Genomic DNA, 22,157 nt, shown 5'->3' with positions numbered 1-22,157 from the left:
GTAGTAATTGTTCTTTATTATATTTTGGAAATTAGTTCATTATCAGGTACATGATTTGCAAATACTTTCTCCTATTCTATGGGTTGTCTTTCCCTTTTTTGATGGTATTCTTTGAAGTACAAAAGTTTTAAGTTTTGATAAGTCTAATTTATCTCTTTTTTTCTTTTGATTGCTTACACTTTCAATGTCATATCTCAGAAACCATTGCCTAATACATAGTCATGAAGATTTATAGTTGTGCATTCTTCTAAGAGTTTTATAGTTTTCTCTCTTACATTTAAGTCTTTGATCCATTTTGGGTTAATTTTTGTGTATGGCGTGAGGTAGGAGTCCAACTTCATTCCTTTGTATATGTATGTATAACTTTTCAGCACCATTTGTTGAAAAGGCTATTTTCTACCTCATTGAATAGTGTTGGCAACTTTGTTGGAAGTCAGTTAACTGTAATGTGCACGTTTATTTCTGGATTTACAGTTCTATTTCGTTGATCTCTATATCTATCCTTAGGCTGTTTATTAAAGTTTTGATTATTAAAGTTTTGCAGTTAAGTTTTGAAATCAGAGTGTACTTTGATTCTTCTTTATTCACTTTGTTCTTTTTCAAGATTGTTTGCCTCTCGTGGGTCTCTTCAGTTTCCATATGAATTTTAGAATCAGTTTGTCAATTTCTTCAAAGAAGCCTGCTGGCATTTGGGTAGGGATTGTGTTGAAATTATAGATTAATCTGGGAGTAAGGCTATTAAATGTTAAATATTAAATATTAAATTTTCTAATCCATGAACAAAAAATGTCTTTCCATTTATTTAGGTTTCTTTGCTTTTTTTAACAGTTTTCTAGTTTTTAGCCCTTCATTTGTTACATTTATTCCCAACTATTTTATTCTTTTGATGCTAATGTAATCGGAATTTTAAAAAATTTTATTTTCACTTGTTCATTGCTATTATAAAAGAGTAGAATTGATTTTAATTCACTGATCTTGTATATTGCAACATTGTAGAACTCATTTATTCTAATATTTTTTAGTGGATTCTTTAGAACTTTCTATATAAAATATTATATCATATCTGCAAATAGTGATAGTTTTATTTCTCCTTTTGCAATTTGGGTGCCTGACATTCATTGTTGATGAGAAGTCTCTTGAGACTCTAAATGCAATTCTATTATAGATGGTCTGTTTTTCCTTTACTGACTTTTTGGATTTTCTCTGTATTCTTAATGCTCTGCAATTTTACTACAACGTGTCTAGATGTTTATTTTTATTTATCTAGCATATTGTTTGGTGTGTACTTTTTTCTTATTTTTTTTTAACATTGAAAATGACTTTATTGCTTTTTCTTGATTATATGAAAGTACATTCACATTCTAAAATTGTTAAAAGATAAGAAACACATTACATGAAACCACATACTCCTGATTATTGCTTGACTCCCATACCTTCAATCCACCTGCAAGATCTTGCTGCCCATACCTTGAAAATATACTACAAATTCAGCCACTTTCCACCAAATCCATTACTACCTCTCTTACCCATATTCTGTTAGCTGGATTACTACAGTAGTCTCCTCACTAGTCTAGTTTTCCACACAGCATCCTGAGGATTCTTTTTAAAGCATAATCAGGTCATGTCACCCCCTGCTTATCACTCTGTAGTGACTGCCAGTCCTGCTTCTCTTGGTCTACAAGATCCTCTCTGACCTGGGCTCTGGCTGCCCCTCTGACTTCATCTCTGACTTTGGTCTCTTCTCACCCTCACCTTTCCTTATTGTGCTGCAGCCACACTAGCATTCTTGCTGTTTTCCCAAGGACATGCCACACACTGGCCCTATGGCTTCACACTTGCTGTTCCCTGGTTCCTATCTAAAACCACCTGCCTGACTCACCTCAATCAGCTCTCTGTTCCAGTCGTTACTTCATCAGAGAGGTCTTTCCTGACAACCTATGTCACATCCCTTTTTGACCCCCTTGGTCATACTCTGTCCCCTTAACCTGCTTTTGTTTTTTCACCACTTAACTGACATAAAATTTCTGTTTATTTTATTGTCTTCATCTCTCCCCCAACTCTTTTATAAACTCCCTGTGAATAAGGATTTTGTCTACTACTGTTTACTCTAGCTAGCTCTCTACGAACATTATCTGACATTGTACACTCAGGAAGTATTTGTGAACTAAATACATAATTATATGTATATTGATCATGTTATACAGTTTTTTAAAAATACAAGGTTAGCATTCTGTTTTTTACTTCCTTTTTCTTTTTTGTTTGGCTTCCTTTCTCCCATTTACTACCCTTTCAGATAACCACTGTTAACCTGGTGCGAATCCATTTTTCCATTTTTCTCTACTCATATAATCATACAAGAGTACATATGCACTGGACATTTGGGGCATCATATACTTTACAGGAAATTATTTATTCAAATTATGTGCATTTTACTCTTTTAAGTATATAGTGGAAGTCTTCCAATTCAACTGCCATAAATCTATGTTAGTGTTTTAAATTGTTATATTTTTGTAATTAGTTTTTGTGCTAATTAGTTTTATAATTAATTTTATAATTAGTTTAGTGAAGGTAAATTTAATATGAAATCTTAAATAATCAATAGTGTATATATAGTAGTAAATGAAAGTCCTCCCAAGTCCTTCTGATCCCACACACCTTCAAATAGATAGCTCCTTTAACAGTTTGATATGTCTGATTTTAGATCTTTATCAGTTTGCTTTTGTTTGTTTTTTGGGTTTTTGAGAGAGAAAGTGTGTGCCTGTGCATAAGTGTGAGCGGGGGAGAGGCAGAAGGAGGTGGAAGGGGAGAATCTTAAGCAGCCTCAACTGTGAGACATGACCTGAGCTGAAATCAAGAGTCAGACGCTTAACCAACTGAGCCATCCAGGTGCTCCAGCAGATCTTATCAGTGTATTTGTACATGGGCAGACAGGCACAGGTTTGAGTTGTTTTTTATGTATTATATAATGCATTCTGTGATTTTTTTCACTCAACAGTTCAAATAAATAGTTCAACTCTATGCATTTTATTGGTAATTTCTTTGTACATAATTTTATTTAAATATATACATTTGAGGAGGGGGTGAGATTTTTTTTTGTTTTGTTTGCATCCCCTTTCCTCCCATCTTCACCTCACATTTCCAAGTATATATTTAATCAGAGGACTCCCATCTTCTAGAAAATCTTTAACCTAATCTCTGAACTTTGCTTCTTTATCATTTCTTGTTTTTGTATTATTCTCATTTTTATTTAATAATTTATTTTTCTGCTGTCATGTTTATGATGATTTCCAAGAGTTATGAGAGGATCCTAAACTTATAAAATTATTTTCAGATTGTTCTATTTTTATGCCATGTGCAGTAAATTTCAGATTTTGTCTCCATATCTCTGCCCTTCCTTGCTTGCGCCCTGCTCTGTCTGTCTGTCTCTGTCTCTCTCTCTCTCAAAAATAAAATAAAACATTAAAAATTTTTAAAAGCCAAATATGTGTACATATATGTATATATTTAAAATATATTTCAGACTTCTTAACATTCCCTTACGTGACCTAGCTCCCACCTACCTTTCCAAATTCATTTCAGATACTTACCTTTTTTTCTGTAGCCCTATGGTCCACCTTTCATTTCTTTGAAAGTGCCTCACTTTCACACATGCTTTTCCCTGGTGCTTCTAAAGTTGGCATCTTCTCTTTTTTTCTTTCTCATTTAAATGGTACCTCCTCAGAGAGATCTTTCCTAACTACCCTAACGACAGTAGCTTCTCCCTAGTATTCCATCATAATACTTGTTTATTTTCTTAATAGTGCTTGTTTACAATACATTTGTGAATTTTCTTGTTTATGGTTTCACAAAAGTGAAAGTTCCATATGTTTGCACTTTGTGTTTACATTATATGTGGCCAGCATATAGCACCATGCTCAATAAATACTAAGTGACTATTATTCATATATTCAGTATAGTATATTTATTGAATGTCTACTATATGCCAGAACTATTCTCACTATGAAGGAGATAACGGTGAGCAACACAAACAAGGTCCCTGCTCTATGGAGCTTATGTTCAAGTGGGAGAAGAAGAGTATGAACAAATATAAAAGTAAACAAGTAATCACAGAGAGGGTGATGTGTTTAGGTAATAAGAAACATTTTCAGAGGAAGTAACAAGAAGGAATTTATCTTATGACAATCAAGAGGAAGAGCTTTTCAGTCAGCGAAGAGCTAGAACAAGGTTCCTAAGTCAAGAGTTAGCTTGAGTATTTATGGAATGAAAGACCGCTGAGACTAGAGTGAGAGGAACAGAGGTGAAGAACATTACAGAATAATGTTAGAGACGTGGCCCAGGCCAGAAAACACAGGCTAGGAGTTTGAAAACATATGGTGCCTTGAGAGACAACTCTTCAGTACTAAAGATGCTGGTGAGGAACAGGTGGGAGTGGATACAGAGGATTATGTGTCTGCTACCTAGAAGGTGTGTTCAGCAGTTTTGTTCAAGTTGTAGCAAAGGGTTATCTTCTAGAATGTCATAAATCACTACTTAGTTTTTTGTTTCATTTTCACCAGGGGTGCTACTTTTCAATTCATGGTTCTTATTTATGCCTTTGGTTATCCCTTTAGAAAGGAATATCCTTTGGTATCCATGCTTGCTCATTTGTGCACATAAAATACATTGAAAATAGAAAGGAAGACCTCAGTTAATGCTTTTTTGCTGGATGTCTGAATTTGTGCAGGCTTTTAGAAGTTCATGTTTCCCAGTTTAGTCATTGCAGTGACCTGAAAGCAAAACTAGGTTGATTACCCAATCTTTCATTTCCACTTTTTCGTTTCCCTATGTTTTAGAAGGCAAGTGACTAGGGAAGGCAATGTCCTCAAGGGTGCCTAACTTCCACATTTTTAAGAGCAAGCTTTTTTTTTTTAATATCCTTGTAGCAACCTTCTGATTAGTTGTCTACCTATGAGTTTTCATTTGTCAGTTATAACCTTTTGTGATCCTATTAGTAAAACTAATAATTGCTTCTATATTGTCTTTTTTTTTTTTTTTAAGTTCTTTGATGTTAATTGAAGAGACTCCCTTTTCCCCCTCTGTCCTTCACTAAACATATAGTGATGACAAGGAGCTATTTTAAGTTTCTCTATAGTAGACTTGATACTTGCAGTTCTTTTGCTGACCCTACAAGTAGAAGACTTAGAGACAGTTCCTCTTCTTTCCTAATAATGCCGACTTGCTTAAGCCACTGCCAGAATATTTACAGGTAGTTACCCACTTACAAATGGTTATGTTTCAGAAATTGTTTGGAATTTGAAATGCATTTCCCCCCTGAAAAAAACATTGCAAGTGGTATTATAAATGGGTAAGTTTCTAACCTATCCTTTAAAGACCCATTTTTTTCCTATAATGTAGCCAAAATACTACACATTTATGCTGAAAAATATTAGGAAAATCACATTTCAGACGCACGTTGGTTCCACTACAGATGTTTAAATAGGATTTGGGGGGAGCAATTTGGATCCCTAAACACCTTTGCAGTGAGAGAGACGTGGTGTCACAAAGATGTTCCCATGAAAGCTGTGGAGAGAAGGCCATTGGGAATGCATCTGGCGGAAGCCCGTCCTCAGTCTACTACATGGCAGGGACCAGCCATCTGCATGTAGTACATTCTTAAGTCAAATGTATATGCCCTTACTAATGCGAAGTGAAAGATTGATTTAAAAATCTTGAGTGAGGGAGTAAAAGTTTATATATTTTGAAATTTTCTAAGCAGATATTAATGTTGAAAAATGCTTTTTTGATGCATTTATCAGCAACATATTCACATATGTTAGTGATCATTTTTAATTGTGTGTTTGTTTCCCCCCTTCTTTTAGTGCTTTTTAAAATCTTTGTGTGCTTGGTTTTATTCCTAAAATTATTGATGTTCCTTAATTTTCAGTGAAAGGAATTTAATTCACTTAAAGAAAAAAGAGGATGCTGTAATGTAAATAGTTAAAACAGGGTTAACTCTAGAATTGTTCTATTTTTAGTTTTTACCAGACATAATTTATTTTTATTTCAAGAGATTCTTAATATGTTGAAGCTAATTTTTGACTATTTGTTATATTCTTATGAGTATAGTATAATTCCAGACAAAGTGGTATTTTGGAAAGTTACATATAGAATATAAAAGAGCATATGCTTTGAATTCTAGGAAATATGGGTTCTAATTCTATTCTAGATCATTTCTCAGTTCTCACAGCTTCTGTTTTCTTATCTATAAAAGGCCTCTGATGAAACCTGCTTGCCTCACAGGGTGGGTTACTAATGGTAATCCACAAGATTGATTGTCAGTGGATGCCACCCCACACTACCATAGGAATGGGCTGTTGAGATTAAGTAGAAACAGTTACTATGCCATTGTGTTTCTCTTCTCTGTACTCCTATTTTCTTTTCATAGCCAAGTTTCTCGAAGAATAATCTATAGTCATCAGCTTCACTTTTAATCTCTCACTTTTGTCAAAAAATCAGTAGTAGTTAGTATTTATATTGTTATGACTGTTTAAATGTTCTTCAGTATGAGTCAGGTAATCATTACTATGAGTGTATTTCTTTCTTGAACAGCTTCCCATCCTCCTTCAGAATGAAAATTGCTTTATTTTTCTGTTTGCTTTGTCTGCTGTTGTGTCTATCACTAATTCTTTCCCAAACACTTCAATAGAACTATAAAATTCCTCTCAATATAGTAAACAATTCAGGTTATCCATCAAATCCATTTTAAAACCTTTTCCTTTTTCTTGGAGATATTCCTCTGGGAGCCTTTTGTCTTCCTATTCTAATCAGGACTGGTTGCCCTCCAGGCCGCTGCAAAACTTTTGTCCCACTTGTTCCTTTCCTCATCATTCTAGGAATTTCCTGTACTTCTGTTTTGAATACTGTTTCCTGGTTCCTGTGTTTTCTTCTTTCTTGATTTATTCCCGTGTTTTGGTAAAGCACATCCTCTTCCATCCACCTCCTATTCCCACTTACCCCAGCCATCCAGCACCAGATCTTCTTTTAAGGCAACTCTTAGAACACCTATGAAACTCTACTCTTCCTTCAATTTCACTGTTAGATTGACTTCACCTCCCTTTTGCCTCCATAGTGCACTCTTATCTTGGTCTTATTCCATCATACGAATTGAGCACCTGCTCTACATGTTAGGCATTGTGTTCAACACTTAAAGAGTCCAAGGTTAAGAGAACTCCCAAGGAAGTTCTAAAAATGAAGTTAGAATACCATGGTTCTCACTGGTGGCAGTATTGCCCCCTAGCGGCCCTTTTGAAAAACTTTTTGGTTACCACAGTAAAGGGAAGGTACAGCTGGCATTTTGTAGTTAGGAGCCAGGAATACTAAGTGACTTATGTGTCAACTTAGATTATTCCACCGGAAATGCATGTGTGAAAATCTGTTTATGATTATCCAAGCCTGGGACCTAACTCCATTTTATGCTTAAAACTACTCTAGGTGCTTTTTACATTGTCATTGCTTGTGCAAAAGAAGAACAGCTATTGTGTCCATCAGTATGGGTTTATAGACAATTTTTTTCAAAGTGGCACGTGTTTATACAAAAATTGAGAATCTCTTGGATGATAGATTATTTTGTAAATCATGCAGTAACAATGAATATTAATTGCTGTAGCCTATAAATACAAGTAAGATGAGTTTCAAGCGTAAATGTTAAAAAATACTCTGCTCATTATTGTGTGTATGTGTTGAAGTATAACACAGTGCATAGCTTGATGAATTTATATTCACACATAAACACATGTAACTGCCACTTCAATTTAGATATACTGAGTGTCTGCATAGTTGGAAAACATGGGACAAACTTTTTTTTTTAGAGAGAGAGAGAGAGAGAGAGAGAGAGAGAGAGAGAGGGAATCTTAAGCAGGCTCCACGCTCAGCACAGAGCCCAACATGGGGCTTAATCCCATGACCCTGGGATCATGACCTGAGCTGAAATCAAGAGTGGGACGTTCAACCATCTGAGACATCCAGGTGCCCCAGGACAAACTTATTTTTAAACAGTATGTTACTTATATTTTCAAATAAGGTACCCATATGTTTTCATGTATATAAGTACAATTGAAAGTGTCCAAAAAGCCTAAAACCAAAGAAAATAGTCTATGTATTGTATTTTTCATGTATTAACAATTGGACCCATTGCTTTAAATTTAGAAGTATTTTACCTGAAAAGGTAATTTGAGTTTAAAGAAAAAGATACTGAGTATATTGTCTGAAAGTAACACATATTTTTCCTGCTTCCTGACTTTATGGACAGTCTGTACTATATAGCATTTCTAGAACCCAAAAAAGTTTTCTTATCTTCCGTTCTGGTCAGTATTCCCTGGCCATAAGAGGTAACCACTGTTCTGACTTATGTCATTACATAATCATATTTCTTCAGATATTCTTTCTCTGTTAGTTAACATGTGCAGGAAAGGTAAATAGAGCTAAAAAGAAACAAATAAATCTTTGCAGCCAAAGCCATATTTTATCAGTCTATGGAAGTGCGTTAGGTTGTTAGAACTTTCAGATACTCCCTTTTTTCAAAGACAATGAATCACTTAGCATTTCCACAATTTTTAATTGAAAAGTGTTTTGGTATAGTATGTAGCTATTACAAAAGCAACAAAACTGATGGGAAATATGTAATAGAAGACTTGAGAGTGTTTTAAATAGGGCTAGAACCGAATGTTACTACGTTAATGGAAACATACAAAAGTAGGAATCTCATTTTTTTAAATGTTTGTTTATTTTGAGAGAGAGAGTGAGCACAAATGGGGAAGGGGCAGAGAAAGGGAGACACAGAATCTGAAGCAGGCACCAGGCTGTGAGCTATCAGCACAGAACCCGACGCAGAGCCCAAACCCAGGAACCAGAGACTATGACCTGAGCTGAAGTCGGAAGTTTAACTGACTGAGTCACCCAGGCGCCCCTCATTTTTTTAATAGAAATGATTTTAAAATACTCGTTATTATAGGTGCACCTGGGTGGCTGAGTTGGTTAAGCGTCTGACTTCAACTCTGGTCATGATCTGATGGTTCGTGGGTTCGAACCCCGCATTGGGCTTTTTGTTGATAGCTCAGAGCCTATAGGCTGCTTTGGATTCTGTGTCTCCCTTTTTCTCTGCCCCTCTCCCCCTCACACTCTCTCTCTCTCTCAAAATTGAATAAACATTAAAAATTGTATCTTAAATACTTGCCATTATTGCCACACTAAATATTAAAAACCATACTTTTGTATAATGATAAATTATGTGAATATTAAAACTTTAATATTAAAAATCTATTTAAAATTCTGATTATATTTTTGGATTGCTTCTGTTTATTCTTACTCAGAATCTATCCATAGAGGTCAACTACGTATCTGCTCTATGGTTTCTCATATTCTTGTTTTGGCCCAGTCTATTCTGTGTTCCTCATCGCCTTTTGACAGTATGATCACTGAAGTCTTTTTAAGTAAATATATATAGTGAATGTAGTCTGAATTATGGTGGAATTTCTAAGTAGGATTTAATCTTACACCTTCCCATGTTATAAAGAATTATTTTGACCTGACACTTTTAATAAGGCCATCTCATTTGTAGAAATATTACTCTTGCTAATTTTTACCATTTCAACAACCTATACTTTGTCTTGGTAGGTTATCCATACTCCATTATTTCCTTTTTTTAAATCATATTCAAATAATATAGACTGTTATTTCTTATGAAACAGTAATTTTTCTATTTCTGCTTACATGATCTTTTGTTTCTATGTAGGATGATTTCTAATATAAATTTTCTTAAATACAAATTTACTCAGGATAATGGGTACAATTATTTGAGTACTTCATTATATCTTCTATTTTTCCTTTGTAATTTTATTTATATGTACAGAAATAGTGTCTTTACGAAATATGTTCTAAAGGGGGAAGTTGGGTGTGATAGAGTTGAGAAACTATTCTAAACAAATCAGTGCAATGAAGTCTTCCAGTTACTCTACTAGAACCAGTCAGGGCACAGAGGGAGTTGGGAGCAGGGGAGTGCTCAGTTCAGGCGGAGGGTGGAATTTGGTGCAGGGATCATGGAAACGTGAGGCTATGCAGGAAAAGTTTAAACTTATTTTCACAAGTATGGGCTTGTTTCTGTATATTTCTATGTGTCTTTCTCTTCTAACCTGAAAGTTACTTGAGGGGCAGAGACCGTTTTTCCTTACTCTGAGTACTCAGTGCTGGGTAAAATTCTAGAGTAAGCAAAAGCAGTGAATAATGATAGAAGTCAGATGAGTGTTTGCTTCTTGTAGAGAAGGTCGATTGGGAAAGGGGCACAAGGGACCTTTGTAGGGTGATGGAAGTGTCCCATGCATGGTTTACATATGTAAAGGTGACTGACTTAAACTTGAGATCTACATTTTGCTATATGTAAATTGTACCTCACTTAAAAAACTAACACGTTTAGGACTGTTCTTAGAAAGGGTCTCTAGGCTTCACCAAAACGCCAAAGAAATCTCTGGTAGCAAAACTGGTTAAGAACCCTTTTTCTGAGGCCATCCTGTTGCCTTTCCCTTTCTTTGAATACCCTCTTTCAGGTGCTTTTGCTATTCATTTCCTTTTTTTTTTTTTTCCTAAATGTGTCCTACTTTTTTGACCTAAGGAAAGTTGGAAAAGAAAATAGCAGTTATGAAAGAAATTTTTTTCTTTTTGCTTGGCTTATTTGCCACTTTCTTGAAGCCAATAAGGTTGTAGCACCCCTAACATGGTTATGTATTTGCTTAGATCTGAGTAATTTCCAGTGAGAACTACTCTTCTAAAAACTAATTTGTAGATGATTTCAAAATGGAAGGATTTTTCTTATCCGGTTTTTCTTGGAGTTTAGTAGGATTTTTGTCCCTTTATATCGTTGCATATGCAGTTCTGTTATGAAATAGCCATGAACATTTATAACAAAGATCGGAAGAAAATAAAATGTATTAGGAATCAGCAAAACACGAAGGAAGTAGGAAAGAGCAATGAATATAAGGGAAGAGAAGCAAAAATAATATAAAAATAAGGAGAGGGACCAAACATAAGAGACTCTTAAATACAGAGAACAAACTGAGGGTTGCTGGAGGGGTTGTGGATGGGGGGATGGGCCAAATGGGTAAGGGGCATTAATTAAGGAGGACACTTGTTGAGATGAGCACTGGCTGTTATACATAGGAGATGAATCACTGGAATCTGCTCCTGAAATCTTTATTGTACTATGTGCTAACTTGGATGTATATTTAAAAATAAATAAATAGGGGCGCCTGGGTGGTTTAGTCGGTTGAGCGTCCGACTTTCGCTTAGGTCATGATCTCGCGGTTCGTGGGTTCGAGCCCCACGTGGGGCTCTGTGCTGACTGCCAGCTCAGAGCCTGGAGCCTGTTTCAGTCTGTGATTCCCTCTCTCTTTCTCTGACCCCCTGCTCACGCTGGGTCTCTCTCTCTCTCCTAGAAATAAATAAAACATTTTTAAAAATAAATAAATAAATAAATTTTTTAAAAGAAAAAATAAACATTAAAATTTTTAAAAATTAATATTATTGACAATCTTTTCCAGATTTTTATTCCCAGAAATTCCATGTGGATATCCTCAATGCAGTGTGATTGTTTATTCCAAATTCAAATGTGTTGTATATGTATAAAACTCAGAGTAATATAAATATCAAATATTAGCCTATATTTACTTTAAAATGGGATGATAGTGCTTGAAGATGTTAAATATAGTGGCAGATCACGTATAGAACAAACATTAGGCTATCGGAGCACATAGTGTTAGGACTACTCCTAATAGAAGTCTTGTTGCCTATCATACCTATTTGTTTTACTCTACTGTTCTAACATTTCCATAGTCTTTTTATTTATCTGGATAAATGTAATGGGACACTTGTTTTTATAGATTACAAAGTATACTAAGATTGAGCTAAGGTGGGTAGCCTTTAACGGGTTTTTGTCCACAGTGCTTCTGCGTATCTTTTATGACTTGGTGTTAGATAAAGAACCTAAAATACTGTTTGGTGGTTTCTTTACAGCCTCTCGTGTGGAAAATTTGAAATGCAGAGGAGAAACAATAGCTAAAGAAATCAGTGAAGCCATGAAGGTAAAAGCTACCTGCTAAATAGTTATAAAATGAATGAAATGTATAGCTAGGTATTTGCTTTCAACATCTATATGTATTTTAGTTGATTGTAATAGGAATTCTCAGTAGTCTTTTAAGTAGATCTTTAGTGAATTTATGAGATGACAATAACATTCAGAATAACTACTACCATTTAATAGAAGTATGTGCCAGTATATCTGACTTCTTTGAAGATTGTTTTTTTTTTTTAATTCTGAGAGTTAGCAGTCTATCAGACAGTTTTGGATAATAATACCACCTAACATTTAGTGAGCATTTATGGGTCAGACACCATCTAACTGCTTTACATATATTACCTTATTTAATCCTTACAGTAACACTATGAGATAGGTACTGCTAATTTCCATATTTTATAGTTGAGAAACTGAGACTCAGAGAGGCTCTAGATTCCCCAAATAAATGAGTCAGAACTTAAACCTGGATATTTGGCTCCCGAACCTTTACTCATTTTTTTTTTTAAGTTTTATTTAGTTAGATCATGTGCATGCACATTGGGGAGGGGTGGAGAGAGAGGAAGAGAGAAAATCCCAAGAAGGCTCCTCACTGTCAGTCAAGAGCCCCATGTGGGGCTCAGTCCCACGAACTGGGAGATCATGACCTGAGCTGAAATCAAGAGTCAGACACTTAACCAGCTGAGCTACCCAGATGTCCCAATATACTCCTAACCACTGTATTATGTATGCTGCATATCTAATTTGGAGTCTTAGTATTATTATAATAAAATTATTTATATTCTTGACAACAACAATATGCTTTGCAATTTTATGCAAACAGGAAAACATTTGATTTCTGGTATATGAAAATTATTTTTAAAAACTCCTGAATCTTCATTGTTCTGATAATTTCCTATAACATTCTTTTGTGGTTTATATGGATTCTATGATTTTATGGTACTCATGCTTCTCCCATAGCATGTTCTTTATCAGAAGTTAACAAACTGGTAAGCCAGGCAAGAACCCAGCCTGCACTTGTTTTTGTAAATAAAACTTCATGTCCATTCCTAAAACTCCATGTCACAGCTATGTCCATCCATTTACTTCTTGTCTGTGGCTTCTTCACATTACAGTGGCAGAGCTGAGTAGCTGTGACAGGGATGTGAGGCCCTTTACAAGGAAAACATACTGATCCCTGCCTGCTTGCAATGGTCGGGATTTTTAAAACACTTACTCCCCTGAAATACAGAATTTCAGACATTAAAGCCTTGGCTCTGAAATTCTGTTAACTTCCTGCTGCTAAAGTTTTTATTTTACTACCAGGCATTGTAGGAATAAAACATAACTTTTTAGTTCAGTTTTTGGTTAAAATTTCTCAGCATTTAAAATTGATATTTTAAGGTAAAAGCAGGTATCCGTGACCCAAATAAGTAGGTCTTAGAAAAGCCTTGAATTAGAATCTGTCTTATCTGTTTCTGTGTGGTTGTGTTTCAAACTGAGATTAATATTGAGTATTCCTGTTTTTTGTTTAAGTCCTTGCCTGCATTAATTGAACAAGGAGATGGATTTTCCCAAGTTTTAAAGATGCAGCCTATTATCCAGCTCCAGAGAGTCCACCAAGAAGTCTTTTCCAGTTGTTACAGACAACCAGATGTTAAACCTGAGAGCTTTATTACACAAATAGAAACCACACCAACAGAGACTTCTACTCGGAAAGCCACGGACCTTGTACTGAAAAGAAGACAAACTAAAGACTGTCCCCAGAGAAAATGGTATCCATTGCGGCCAAAGCGAATTAATCTTGACACCTCTTGACAGCTCTTTCTGTTTATCTTGGGAGTTGAAATTCAGCACTATCAACATTTAGATTACAACCTAATACCTGGACAGGACTTCATTTAAAAAGACAAATAACCCAAAAAAAAAAAAAAAAAAGACAGATAACTCTTTAACTAGTGATTCCTTTATACAAATACAGTAGCTCTATGCTGAGATATAATGCAATCATTGTGTTTCCTTATCATTTTGTCTTTAGTGATGAAAAGCATATTTTTTGCATATTGGCACAGAGAGATCAGAGGGTATGAAGAGTGCAAACTTTTACTGACTGCTCTTAAATGTCATCAGCTCTTGGCTGCCTTACAGCTTCTGTGGATGATCACGAGTAACACATTCTGTTGAGTTTCTGATATACATCTTTCTTTTAAAAAGAGCAGTGTAACAGTTGTCTTTATTTAAGTGCTAAAAGTAATCCTCTGTTCCCTTTAGGAGCCAGGAGCAGATGCAGTAGGTTTTTTTGTTTTGTTTTCTTTTTTTTTTTCAGTGCAGTTTTGATTTATCACATTGATATGCAGATGAGAAGACTGGCTTTAATTACTCCGAGTTCAGCCAATTTGGGTTTGTGGTGTTATTTTTAGGATTTTTGTTTTTGTTTTTGTTTTGTAAGACAAAGATGACTTATTTACATAAGACTTTCTCTTAGAAATAAAAATTGGCATGTAGCCAATAGTTATTGTCCACACTTTTGTTTTCCACAGGCCTTTCAACTTTTAAACATTATATGACTTAGGACTAATATTTCTTTTTAAGATTTTTCATTATTTGTACATGATTGCAGTTCAAAAATATATATTGCATTAACACATTAACAAATTGTCATTGTGGAACAAATACCGAAGCAGTCATACTGAACTCTTTTACATTTAAGAATGTTTATTTATCAAGGATACAGTCATTGGTAGAAGTCTGAGAAAGCTGTATTACCTATACTTCTAACATTTCACTACAGTTTCTTATAGCTCTTACCGTGCCTCTTCCTCACAGTAATACAGCGTAGGCAGGGCTGCTTTTCTCCTTTTGGTGACTATATGACTTCATTCACTTGCAGAGGAATTTACTAATCATGAGGTTGGAAAACTGTACTTCCCTTGTTTATTATGTCTTAATCATATATGTCTAAATGTGACAGAAAATCTGTCTCAGTGAAGATAATTTATAAAGCCACTTTATCTCTGTATTTTTAATGTTACGATTTCATATCTGTATATTTGTAATTGCAGTGTGTTTTATTAAAATAATGTACAAAGACCTGAAATCTTGATACTGTGTACTTTTTAGTTGTCTCGGGCATCTTGAGCTCAGCTTTAGTTGAATGGTAAATAAGCATCCTGCATTTCTCAGCATATTAAATTTCACTTTAAAATTGTGAGGTACAGGGGTGTCTGGTGGCTCAATCAGTCAAGTGTCCAACTTCAGCTCAGGTCATGATCTTGTGGTTCGTGAGTTCTAGCCTCGTGTTGGGCTCTGTACTGACAGCTCAGAGCCTGGAGCCGGCTTCAGATTTTGTGTCTCCCTCTCTCTCTACCCCTCCCCTGCTGGCTCTGTCTCTGTTTCTCTCTCAAAAATAAATATTAAAAAAATAAAAATAAAAAATAAAATTGTGAGGCAGAATATTGCTCTTCTAATATAGTGCTAAGTATTTTATGGCATAAAATTCTGTATAAAGTATTTCACTTCAATAACGTATAAACAAAACAATTGTTAATTTTCCTAGATAATTACATTTGTGATTATGTAAGAAACTGTCTTTTTTTTTTTTAGATGTTTATTTATTTTTGAAGGAGAGACAGATAGTATGTGAGTGGGGAGGAGGGGCAGAGAGAGAGGGAGGCAGAGAATCCGAAGCAGGCTCCAGGCTCTGAGCTGTTAGCGCAAAGGCCGACATGGTGCTTGAACTCATAGACTGTAAAATCATGACCTGAGCCAAAGTTGGACGCTTAACCAAGTTATTCAGCCAGGTTCCCCTAAGAAAATGTCTTCCTTTTTTAAGACATACATTTTGAGATACATAGAATTTAATGGCTTCGTGTCTTGAATTTGCTCAGAAATATGTCAGCACAAAGTTCCCAGACAGTTGAAACTTGAAATCCCTCAGAGAGCCCAGAGTTCCACTCCACAGTTGTAGGAGAGTTCCAAATAAATACGACTGGCAAGACAGTATATTCCCATTTTTAACTAGGATAAATATGGCTGATACAAGTAAAAGTATTGGCTAAGTATACATTTCTAAGAAGAGAGACTGAATTCCTGCATAAGCCATGAATTAGTTAACTAAGATGATGAAAAGTAAAGTATATAGTTGTATGCAGTATTGAAGGAAAACAAAACCAAATGTCAGCCTCCTTGTGGTAAAAAGAAGGCTGGATTAGATGGAGTCTTAAAATTTCCTTTCAACAAAAAACAAAAACACAAGTACAACACAAGAAGGTCAAATCCAGTTCCAAAGGAGAGAGAACACATTAAAGCAGCTGGTTTCTGAAAGAAGTGAAGGAAAATGTTTTCCAAACTTCACCCATTACAAACTACATTAGTGTACTTGAGTTGCTATAACAAAGTATCAGACTGGATGGCTTCAACAACAGATATTTCATTTCTCACATTTCTGGAGGCTTGAAATTCATGATCAAGACGCTGGCAAATTTGGTATCCAGTGAGGTCTCTTCCTTCGTGTATATATAGGGGTGGGGGGAATGCTGGTATCTCTTTTTACAAGGACATTGATCCTTTTGGATCAGGGCCCCACCCATATAACCTCATTTAACCTTAATTATTCCCTTAGAAGCCCCATCTCCAAATAGAGCCACAGTGGGGGTAAGGGCTTCGACTAGGGATTTTGAGGAGATTCAAACATTCAGTCTATAACAGCAGGCAACAGAAATTTTACCCTAGACCTTTTTCTGGGTCTTTATGGCTTGGGCTGCAATGGAGAACAAAGTCAATAAAATCAAACTTTTTGTTGGCTTCAAAATATGGCTATCTCTAAGACCAAATTTGTCCGACTTCTATTGAAGTCTATGGCTTTTCCTTCTCTACCTTCACATTTATTCATCCATTCAACAAATACATGTTAGGCACCTACTCAATTCAAAAGTCAGTTTCAAAGCATAGTCTCAGAGCCAGATCATCTATTGGTTATTATTAATAGTTAAATAGCATTGGCAAATTACTTAACCTGTGTTGCTGTCTTCTCTAATGTAACACGGGGACGATGTTAAAGCATGTGAAGGGGGCGCCTGGGTGGCTCAGTCGGTTGAGCGTCCGACTTTGGCTCAGGTCATGATCTCATGGCTCATGGGTTCGAGCCCTACATCGGGCTCTATGCTGCCAGCTCAGAGCCTGGAGCCTGTTTCTGATTCTGTATCTCCCTCTATCTCTGACCCTCCCCTGCTCACCCTGTCTCTCTCTCTCTCTTAGAAATAAATAAAACGCTAAAAACATTTTTTTTAAATATTATGTGAAGTGTGTTCATAATATAAAGTCCTTAGATTACTAGTTGACATATAATTTACATAGTGAGCATTTTGTAAGAATACTTGGTTTGATGAAGGAAATGAAAACATTCATAAGGTAAATGTTGTCTTCAAGAAGCTTATATTCTAGTGAAGAGAATGACCATGGGAACAATGATCATGCAAAGCACCAAATGCTATATAGATGTGTATTTGGCAAACTTTGAGAAGTCATGGAAGTCTTTGTGGAGAAAGTGACATTTCTGCAGTTTTGGATATTTTCGGCATATAATCGGAGAGGAGGATTCCTGGCAATGTGAAGAGAATATCCCAAGGCTGGTGGTTGTCAGACCACATGCATGGTGGACTGAGGACCAGCAGGTAAGGCTACATACATAGATCTTGTCTAAAACAATTTATTATAAAGAACATTTTTAAAAAAGAAAAAAACTTGTTATAGGTAAACTTGAACAAAGGCAGGGTCAGCTCTTAAGAACTTTGTGCATTTTAATTTTTTTTATGTTTTGTTTATTTTTGAGACAGAGAAACAGAGTGTGAGTGGGGGAGGGGCAGAGAGAGAGAGAGAGAGGGAGACACAGAATCTGAAGCAGGCTCCAGGCTCTGAGCTGTCAGCACAGAGCCCAATGCAGGGCTCGAACTCAAGAACCATGAGATCATGACATGAGCCAAAGTCAGCTGCTTAACCGACTGAGCCAGCTAGGCACCCCAAGAACTTTGTGCATTTTAGAATTGGTGATGAGAAGCCATTAATTTTGACAAAGGAGAGAAAAGGAAATGGAAATCTATTGAATCCATTTTTCTCCTTGTGTATCATTTACCCCAAAATAGCAAGAGAGAAATATGCATTCATCTTCTGATGAAACCAAGAGGTATATTGCCCAGACCAGAGCATATGAAGAAGGAACGTGTATGGAGGAAAGACTAATGAATTAGCAGATCAGAGGAAGATCAAGTGTCTGCAGAGAGAGACATTAGTAAGAGAAATTTGCCAATTTGCCCTCAGAATCTACAGAACACTGAAGAATGGAGAACCCTGCAAAAGGCTGAGCTGAGACAGAGGAGCCTAAAAATTAGATTACGTACCTCCCTCCACTCACTGTCAGTAATTGCCTCTGCCAAAGGAGCTTATTTTTTTCTGGAGAAAATGAAAATAAAGAGTCCCTGGAGAGTAAGGGTGAAACTCAGAACAGAACAAAAAAAATGATCAGAAAAAAATGTTCCATTGGAATGGTAAGACCTGAAGTTCCAGAATACTAGCACTTTGGCTCACATATCTTGGACTTTCCTTTAGAAAAATTGAACAACTACAGATAGTGATATTTGGAGATCCCAAACCATATGTTCAACTGATCACTCTGCTCTCTCTTACCGTAGAGCTGTTTAGTGTCAAAGTCCCACTTACCTAGACTTCAGGAAACATTTTTGTATTTCACTCTCAAAATTAAGTGGACTTAATAAAAACTGTAAGCAACCTAAATATCCATCAGTAGTAAAATGAAAAAAATGAATTCTAGCATATACATATATTGAAACCCAACACAAGAATTTTTTAAATGAATTGCTGATATACACACAACATGGATGAATCTCAAAGATATTATGTTGAATAAAAGAAGGCACAGAAGAGTGCATACTGTGTATGAAATCAGAATAGACAAAACTAATCTATGGTTTATCCATGGGGAGAGGGAAGATATTAATTGGAAATAACCACCAGGAACGCTTTTGGGTGAAGGAAATGTTCAAGATCTTAATCTGAGTGTTGCTCACATGGCTGTATACATATGTGAAACTATTTAGCTATACACTTATTTATGCATCTTATCTAAATGTATCTTAAAAAATGATAAATATACAAATCAAGATGTACCAGCATTTGAGGAAAGTCTTTAAATGCAGAGACCAAAGGCTGAGTCCCACAAAGTGGGGATCATTGTTGTGATGTATCCCAAGCACCTAGAAAAGTGCCTGGCATATGATAGTTTCTCAGTGCATATTGGTTAACTGAATGAGTATAAACAAGCACACAAATACCAAAGAGAAAATAGGACCTCAGAAAACCACGAGATAAATACAAAACAAAGTTCCAGAATAATTACTATCCTCCCAGAGATAATTCCGTTCATTAAAAAAAAAAAAGTTATTGAAAACTAAAGGTGTAAAAATTGAAAGAAATTCAGTATGAAGGCTGGAAGATAATATGAAATTTTCCAAAAAGTAAAACAAGATTAAGAGATGGCAATTTAGAAGAAATAAGAGTAAGAATAAATTCAGAGGGTCCAATATCTAATTGATATCCTTTCCAAAAAGTGCAGAAAAAAAGCAAGGAGTCAAAATTCTCAAACATAATGCAGTTACCATATAACCCAGCAATTCAACTCTACGGTCTAAACCTCAAAGAACTGAAGACATGTCTACACAACAATGTGTACATAAATGTAGCAGCAACTCAAATGTCTGTCAACTGATAAATAAATAAAATATGGTATATCCAATTGATGGAATATTATTTGGCAATAAGTGCCGTATATATTACAATGTGGATGAAACTTGGAAGCATGCTAAGTGACAGAAGTCACTCACAAAAGGCTTTTGTACAATTCCACTTACATGAAATCTCTAGAATTGGCAAATCTATAGAAACAGAAAATAGATTAGTGGTTGCCTAGGGATGGAGGAAGGAAGAGAGTAGGAGGAATGGGGAGTGTATAGACTTTCTCTTGGGGGTGATGAAAATGTTCTAAAATTGACATTGGCAGGAACGCCTGGGTGGCTCAGTCAGTTAAGCATCTGACTGACTCAGGTCCTGACCTCACGGTTCATGGGTCCGAGCCCCTCATTGCGCTCTGTGCTGCAGCTTGGAGCCTGGATCCTGCTTAGGATTCTGTGTCTCTCTCTCTGCCCATCTCCTGTTCACACTCTGTTTCTCTCTCTCTCAAAAAATAAACATTAAAAAAACATCGATGGCGGTGGTGGTTGATTGGTGAATATACTAAAACCAAATGAACTGTACCTTTAAATGAGTATATTAATATGGTATGTGAAGTATATCTCAACAAGAGTAAAGAAATAGAAATAATACAAGATACTAACCCCAGATGGATTGCAAAACTCCGGAAGGAAAAAGCCCCACTGAGTATTCAGCACAAGGAATGAAAAAAGACAAGGAAAAAAAACACAAAAGACCAAAATCACCCCTACCAACTCACATCACTGAGAAATATTAGATAAAGAAAAGTTCCTAAAAGCTTCCAGTAGAGGAAAAAGGAAGAGGCATAGCATCAAACTATTAAGCAGTTATTTTTAATCTAGAAGTCTCTGGAGCAATATAACCTGGAAATTATCGATATAAATGATTTGCAGCCTAGCAATCTATACCCAGCCAAACTATCAATCAAGTAGGAGGTTAATATAAAGCCATTCTCAAAACATGCAAAATCTAAATAAATATATACTTTAAAAAATTTATTTTGGGGCACCTGGGTGCTCAGTTAAGTGTCCGACTCTTGATTTCAGCTCAGGCCATGATCTCAGGGTCATGAAACAGCCCCAAGTTGGGCTCTGCACTGAGTGTGGAGGCTGCTTGAGATTCTCTTTCTCTGCCCCTCCCCCCTTATCGATATCACCCCAAAACATGCTGTTTGGGGCACTACTAATGAATGTGCTCCACTACAAAGGGTAAACAAGAAAGCAGCAACCATGGGATCTAGTAAAGAGAGGCTATAAGATGGAGAGCGGCAAGATCAAGTCCACAGGACACTTCAGCAAATCTAGAGGAGAGTCCAGTCAGACCAGGTTGGAATATGAGTATGTAGGACTAGAGAAGAGGTATTTGCAAGAAGAGGAAATATAAGTGACAAAATGAGTGATTGTTTACCTGGAAAATCATATAAAGGAGATATTTTGTGGTATTCAGATGTTCAGAGAAAGAAAAAAATCAGGCAATTATTCACGATAGTAAAAGCAGAATATTGTACAAGAAAAAATGTAGTCATAGTCACAAATCGGCTTCACAGTGACCAGTGTTTATACAGACAATGATAAGCACCTCAAATCTGAATCCAATAAAAAAGTGGAAGAGTTCTATTGGGAGGATAAAAGGATTGGGAATTAGGAGAGGAAGGACACTGTGCAGTCAGGGCAGATGTAGTCAGCATACTGGAGCAGCTAGAGTGACAGGGATTGGTCACAGAGGGAGCGTCTGCACGCCACTACAGAAAGTCATTTTGTAGTACTGAAACATCTCATTTGGTTGTAACTGTGTCACCTGAATATCAGCCATGAAATTGGAATGATGGGGAGTGAGATCTTTACCACAATGAAAAGTCCTTGCATGATCTCAGAAATAGCTGAATCAAAAGACAGCACATTGTGTATATTATTCAAGTAAATACCAGAAGAAGAAGAAAAAGAAGAAGAAGAAGAAAAAAAAGCCAAGAGAGTGCAAAGTGAATGAAACCAGGTGGGTGAAGCAGGCCAAGGGACTGATGTTTTTTGGTTACAAGCCTTCTAGATTTGATTCTTTATGTGCGTGTAACACTTGCATAAAAATAAATTTGATTTTTAAGTGAACTGCCACACAGTATGCAAGTGAATATGAATCATCTTTGGCTCTATCTTCCATTCTCTTATCATTAAGCATTAAGAGACAAATTATACCCCAGGGGCTTTTACAGGGTTTCAGTTCCATTATCTCAGTATATTTCAGATAAGACTTGTAGATTTTGTTTTTAGCTGAGAGTTTTAGTTTTGGTTTCCTTAGAGGGTTG

The 22,157-nt window shown here is 35.9% G+C and overlaps 1 protein-coding gene across 1 annotated transcript in view; it reads left to right on the top strand.

Annotated features, from left to right (window-relative positions):
• NSL1 (NSL1 component of MIS12 kinetochore complex) overlaps positions 1–15,161 on the top strand; it is a 32,224-nt gene extending 17,063 nt beyond the window's left edge. Inside the window, exons 5-6 of the mRNA XM_077763104.1 lie at positions 12,040–12,107; positions 13,613–15,161. Coding sequence (XP_077619230.1) covers positions 12,040–12,107; positions 13,613–13,894 — 350 coding nt within the window. The 3' untranslated portion in view covers positions 13,895–15,161. The remainder of the gene's footprint in view (positions 1–12,039; positions 12,108–13,612) is intronic.
• Positions 15,162–22,157: the final 6,996 nt, after the last annotated feature.

Source organism: Crocuta crocuta, unplaced genomic scaffold (assembly GCF_008692635.1).
Source record: "Crocuta crocuta isolate KB4526 unplaced genomic scaffold, BGI_CrCroc_1.0 scaffold3, whole genome shotgun sequence".
NCBI lineage: Eukaryota > Metazoa > Chordata > Mammalia > Carnivora > Hyaenidae > Crocuta > Crocuta crocuta.
This window is presented reverse-complemented; position numbering and strand designations above follow the sequence as displayed.